At 59.8% G+C, this 6363-nt stretch overlaps 1 protein-coding gene across 2 annotated transcripts in view; it reads right to left on the reverse strand.

Annotated features, from left to right (window-relative positions):
• Positions 1 to 6133, reverse strand: part of DCTN1 (dynactin subunit 1) — a 38474-nt gene extending 32341 nt beyond the window's left edge. Inside the window, exons 1-3 of one of the 2 annotated variants that reach the window (XM_015825201.1) lie at positions 5891 to 6133; positions 4013 to 4091; positions 2552 to 2583 (exon numbers count right to left, since the gene is read on the reverse strand). In XM_015825201.1, the coding sequence (XP_015680687.1) occupies positions 2552 to 2583; positions 4013 to 4091; positions 5891 to 6118 (339 nt within the window). In that variant the 5' untranslated portion in view covers positions 6119 to 6133. The remainder of the gene's footprint in view (positions 1 to 2551; positions 2584 to 4012; positions 4092 to 5890) is intronic. The other variant, XM_015825202.1, reaches the window with a different exon arrangement.
• Between the last annotated feature and the right edge of the window lie 230 nt (positions 6134 to 6363).

Here is a 6363-nt window from a genome sequence, read left to right on the forward strand (position 1 = left end):
TTGGCCAGCCCCTGCCTCCCTCGGAAAAGCTGCCCCTGCTGGAGACCCAGCTCTGGGCACGGCCCCCACAGCGGCAGACCAGCGGGGGAAGGGGCCGCTGCTCTCCCCAAACTGCTGCGGGGGGGGTAGCAGTGCAAAGGGGCGCTGACGATGCTCTTCCCCCTCTGCTGAGGCCTCTCACAGCCAAGCCAGGGGGGGGGCGGAGGTGGGGGCACCTGGGTTTACAGCTTTCTTTGTGGCAGCCAGAAACCCAAAGTAAGTCGGATCGACATTTGGCAGCCGCTAAGCTGGCGAGGGGGACGTGCCCAGGTGTTCCAGGAAGCCTTGAGCCGGTCAGGGACCCCGTCGGACCCCTCGGGTGCCCTAACGGGAACATCCATGCAAGAGGGATGCATGCGTGGATGCAGCAGCTGAGGCCACGACAGCCACCAGGGGGGCCTTTTGCACAACTGTTTCATGCGCACGAGAAAAAATAGGCACCACCTTTTTAGGTTTCACTCCGCGCTGCATAGTAGAAAGAGGACAAAAGGACAGGTTAGATCAGGGGTGGGGGGTCCGGGGGGGGCGGCTCACAAACCAGTGGCTCCAAACGGAAAGATGTTCCAGGTGTTCCAGCTTTGAGGATGTTTTGTGGAAAGCTGGGTCCTCTGGGCCACCCCCACCCACCCCCCGCCCCAGGTCAGAAGGGAAAGAGCCCCCTTTAGTGGTCACAGCTCACCCACCCTTTATGGGACCCCCATTCCCCACCACCGCCGAGGCCGGAGCCTGCTTCATTCCCGGGCAGCTCTCGGGCCGCAGAGTGTAGGGCAAGGAAAGGCCCCAGTTTGTCCACGGACAGGAGACTCCGAAGTGATGCTGCCCCCCTGGCCTCCCCCGGACTAAGCAAGGCCAGAAGTGCTTGGGGTGCCCTCGGACTGACGCTGCCATGTGATGCCTCCCCCCCCCAACCACAACCCAAAGCCCAGCGGAGCAACGTCATCCAGTCATCCAGTCAGAACGGGAAGAGCGTTGCGTGTTTGTGGAGTTGTTTACAATACATCAACTCTCCTTCCCTTTTCCCAAGCTTCTCCAATTCCAATTTTGCCCCCAAACGGAGGAACACCGAAGGCAATCCACAGAAATCCTGACCGCTCTGTGGGAAATTATTTCAGCTTTTTACTTGTATGGACTCAGAAAAACGCTTTTTTCTGACCGACTACGCAATATTCCGGTTGTTCCGTTTGTCCCCACTGTGCCACATTCACACAGGCAAAGGCCACCCAAAGAGGGGATGGTCTGGCTGCCCCTTTTGCGTTCTGCGACTGCAGAACTATTGCAGAGGCGGCTGGGAGCACTTCCCAAAGGAAACCCTTTCCAGGGGGGAGGGAGGGGCGGACCTGGCCGTGGAAAGGAAGGCTTCAAGAGCCCTTTGGGTCTGGATTGGGTTCAGGGGGGGGGGAAGAGACAGGCTGCCCCGGGATGATGAAGGGGCGCTCCGATCTGGGCAGGGACCCAATGTGGACTGGCTCTGACCGTGACCTGCAACCTGTGGCAGTCCGAGGGATCCCAGCATTAAGGATCCCGGCCATTTTCTCCGCCCTTCGTAGGCTGGGCAGGGAGCAGGGCCCTTCCCTTCCCTTCCGCACCACTGATCCGGGCCCAGTGGGAGCAGAGGCCCGGCCAGAGCAGAGAGAGCAAAGAGAACCAAGCGGATCTTGTTGGCAGAGAGGAGGCCCCCCCCCCGAGGAGGGGCGGCAGAAGTCATGGGGGGGGGGAGAGGAGGACCAGCTCCAGAGAAGAAGAAGGATGCCAAGAGGAGCAGCTGCATCCCTGCAGGGCTAAATGGAGGGAAGCAGCCTGGCTGGGTGAGGGAGAGGAGAAGGACAAGAGGCCCCTGGATGGCCAGAGAGAGAACGGGGGGAGCCGGACCTGCTGGCTGAGCCTGGGGACGGTGGGGGCCAGCTGCCTATTTCACCCCATTCGGCCTTATCCCGGGGACCGTTTGCAAGGATGGATAAAGCCATACAAATATAAAAGAAAAAAAGAGAAAGTCTAACACTTCCAAAGACAGAGTTTTTTTACGTCCCCCTGGAATCAGGGAAGGCTACCAGGGCCCCACGAACCCTCCCGGCTGAAGAGGGGGATGGGGGGAGGGGGAGGGCCCTTCAGGCCCCTTGGCTGGCACAGGGAGTCGGGGAGCGACTGCCAGGGGACGCAGGGCAGGGGCCTCCTTCCGCCCCCTGAGCTCACGGGGAACCAAGCAGCGGCACAGACTTCCCAGATTCTCCCACGGCAGCCGGTCAGTCGTGTCCATCGGGGGGGCTGATGGAGAGTCAGCTGCCCCGCTAGAGCTGAGCACGCCGGGCAGAGGCGGCCGATCCCTCGGAGTTGGCGCCTTTCAGGGCCACGGTGGCCACAACGGAGTCAGGGCCAAGGGTGTGTCTGGGGTAAAGCAGCCCCCCCCTCCCTCCCCACGACGTGCAGTGAGCCCAGTTGCAAAACCCCAAAATTTCCCTTTGCAATGAACATCGGGGGACATCAAGTGACGATACGGCAGAAACGAACCACTCACCAGTTTGCTGGCTTTGGGGCCTTCTGAAGAATCTGGAGGGGAAAATCAAAACAACCACATTTTTGAAAAATGATTTTATTGGGGGAGGTGGGTGATGCATTTCCTCCTAAAAAGCTATACTCCCCCTTTTAGCCTGCCTTTTAGGAGCTTCTGGGGAATTCTCTGAGCTCGTTTGAAGCAGGAAGTCCGCCCCCCCCTCCCCACCCCCCAGCCCTTCGTGCCGTCCATATTTAGAAACAGGGCTTTGGGGTCCCCGGCCGGGAATGGCGGAAGGCTTAAACCAACATGTGTGCAAGTCAGTTTGTGCCTTAAAGTTCTGGGGTGCTCTTCGTTCCACCACTGTCCTATTAGTAACGTTTCATCTGATACTCAGACTTTTTATTATTTCTTTTGATTTATTGTGATTATTAGTTTCCCCACCCTCCAATGCAGGCCAAACCGCCAACGGAATCGAAGTGGGGCCCTTGCAGGGCCCAGCAAGGCTCCGAGTCAGGGCTGGCTGGGACGTGGGCAGGGGGCTCTTCCCCTGACCTCTTGGGGCACCCACAGTGACCGAGGAGGCGGGCAGGGCTGGCCCGTGGCCTCTGGGATCCAGCTCTGCTTCTCCCGCCGTCTGAGCCACTGAGCAGCTGTTGGCAGCTGTGGAAGAGCAGCGCCTAAGGAAGCCTGCAGAGGCCTGTATTGTATGTGGCGGTTTCCAGGGAAACCCTCCAGCAGAGAGCGATTGGGGAGGGGGCTTCCAGGAAGTCAAACCTCCTGCACAATCAAAGGCTTGGATGCTGCTTCCCTGCCGCCATCTTTCTTGCGTGCCGGCTCCTCTCTGTTCACCCTCCTCCTTCACAGCCACCTCACCTCCTGCTCCACACCTGAAAATCACCTGCTTTCCCAAGCCTGACGTGGACCCCTCTCCTTCCCTTGGGCCAGCTTTCATCACCCCACGGGGGACCCCGGGGGTCCCAGCTCCGCCATCCCGGTCTCCCCTGTGACTCAGCAGATCCGTGGAGGGCCTCTCCTCGGCCTCCAGCCCTGGCCAGCAGGGGCATCGAGCTGCTCAGCCTCTCCCCTGTGAGCACTGGGGGGGGGCTTCTGGAATGCCCCCACCGGCCGCCTGCCGGAAGCCCCGTGAAGGGCAGCCCCTTGTGGGCAGAACTTTTGCGGGGTCTCCTCTTGGAAGGCAAGGCACAGCCACCCAGAGAGGCGAAGGGGCACCTTCCCGGAAGGAGTCTGCCCCCCTTTCGTGGGGGCTCTTCATGGCAGCCTCTTTTATTTACCCCCATGTAAACCACTCTGAGGGGAATTATGCTCAAGAATGGCGGTGCACACGACGGGGGGCCACCCAGGGTTTCCAGATAAATATGTTAGGGCAGCAGAGCCATTTTCCATGGCAAGTGCCCAATATACAGTGAATAGGCAGGGGAGGTCCTCGGGCGCCAAGAAGGCCGGAAAAGCCGGAGACCCTACCTCTCTTGGGGACCCTGGATGCCGAAGCCTCCGGGGTTTCTGGGGAGGTGGTGTCTGCGCCATCCTCGAACACCTGGATCTAAAGAGAAAGGAAAGGAAGTGAACAAAATGGCCCCACCTCTGTCCTCTTTCCGGCATCTTCCTGCCTCAGGGCAGCAAACGGTGCTTTCCCTGCACAGCGCTGAGCCCACCCGCACGCTCGGGGTCCCCAGGACGGCCCTTGGCCCTGTCCCGAGCCAGAGCTTCAGGGACGCCTTGGGTCTTCCGTGAGCTGCAGGAACTGGGGAGGTAGGAAGGGGGCACCCGGGCTCTTTTTCTCTGGGGCCCTGGCAGATCCCCGGGGGTCCTCTGGGCAGCCAAGGCCCAACTGGGAGGCTCTGGGTCTCCACCTGCCCCTGGCAACGGCCCATCCTGCAGATGCCCTCAGATCAGAACGGCAGGAGCAAGTCTTTGTCCGAGAGACGCTGGTTCCTGACCCGGGACTGACTGCAGTTCTTTCGGTAGCCGTGTGAATTCCTCCCGGGCGAAGCGCCTGCACATCACCTCACAGAGCCGACAGCCCCACCCTCCACGCATTTCAGGCCACGGTTCCTCGGACCCAGAGGGTAGATGCAAAGGAAAGCGAGGCCCCCCCGAGACCCACAGGAGGAGCAGCCAAGGCTGGGCGGAAGGATTCGAAGACGGCCACTCCTTTGCTCCGGTCTCTGGGATCCGCACCGGCCCGAATGCCCAAATTTCCAGCGCTGGGATCACCTCTTGAGGAGTGCGGACCCAGCCAGGGTGTTGGCTGAGGCTGGGAAGGGGCTCCGGCAGGGAAAGAGCCGGGAGAGAAACGCCAGAGGCTTAGCTGGGGGGTCTCCAGCAGCCGCCTAGCTTCCTTCTGGACAAAGGGGCAGAAAAGGACGGGGGCCCTGAGCCACGGACTGGGGGCCACTGGGGGATTCCCCATTGAGCCCTGGGACCTTTGGGACTGAGCTGCCCCAGGAGCAGAGGCAGGAGCCAAAGAGAAACCACAGACCGCTGGTCCAGCGGCCGAGGAAGGAATTGAAAATAAAGTTCTATATCGGGGTAGTCAACCTTGGCTCTTTTATGACTCGTGGACTTCAACTCCCAGAATTCCTGAGCCAGCACAGCTGGCTCAGGAATTCTGGGAGTTGAAGTCCACGAGTCATAAAAGAGCCAAGGTTGACTACCCCTGTTCTATATTGTCATTTGGTTTTAATGCCCAGCGCTTCTCCCCTCCAGATCGATAGCTACCTTTACTTATTTACAACAGTTATAGCCCACCTTTACTATTTTTTTTTTTATAAATAACTCAAGGTGGCAAACAAACGTAACACTCTCCTTCCTCCTCTGACACTCCTCACGACAACCACCCTGTGAGGTGGGCTGAACTGAGAGAGGGAGGGAGGGAGGGAGGGGCCGGCCCACGGTCACCCAGCCAGCTTTCACGGCTGACGTGGGACCAGCCATAGCTGAACCACTGGGCGAAAGTTAAATCCGTATGGATCGAAAGCAGCATAAAAAGCAAAACCCTAAATAATTCTAAGAGTCCCAGCAAGCATCACATCGTGCCTGCTTGGATGTCAGAATGTCATCAATCAATCAATCAAACAAACATCCATCAAGCTTTTGTTGCGGGAAATCTGAGTGTGTCATTTTGCGACCGCTTCCCGGCAGCCGAGAGCAGGGGAAGAGCGTGGCACGGAGGGTCAAAGCAGCCCAGCCCCCTCCCCGTGGCTTCTTCGGGCCCCTCCAAGCCAGCCAAGCCCCAAGGGGGTTTCCCCACGCCCACCCACAGACCCTCTTCCTTCCTGACTGGGGGGTGGAGCGCCTGTCCCCACGTCGGGGGGCCACACCTGCGGAGGGGAGGCTCACCTGCGACTGTCTGACGAAGATGCCGTGGTTCTCCTCGCAGGTGAAGTATCTCCTGCCCTGCACCGTCCCATCGTTTTTGCCTCTGGCTTCGTCCAGGATGACGCCGACCCATTTCCCTGTGGCAAAGAGGGTGGCCCCCACGTACGCCACCGTCCCACGGTGCCCCTTGCCAATCACTTCCACCCGGGCGCCCACTTTCAGGGGCTTGCCGCTCGCTTCCGCACTCATCCTGGCACTGGCGCTGGAGACCTAGAAGAGCCAACGCGAGAAGGAAAATGGTTGGCCGGCTGCCCATTCGTGGCTTGCAGGTTTTTTGACCGGCTTTCCTGCGGGACCTCGAGGCAACCCACATAGGGAGCTCTCCTCTTATTTCCCCCCCCAATGACGATCCTGTGAGGCAGGCTGGGCTGAAGGAACGTAACTGGCCCCCAGTCACCAGAGAACTACCATGCTGGGGGGGGGAGAGGTTAGAC

This window comes from Protobothrops mucrosquamatus, unplaced genomic scaffold (genome assembly GCF_001527695.2).
Source record: "Protobothrops mucrosquamatus isolate PMUCROS unplaced genomic scaffold, P.Mucros_1.0 scaffold2540, whole genome shotgun sequence".
Classification (NCBI taxonomy): Eukaryota; Metazoa; Chordata; class Lepidosauria; order Squamata; family Viperidae; genus Protobothrops; species Protobothrops mucrosquamatus.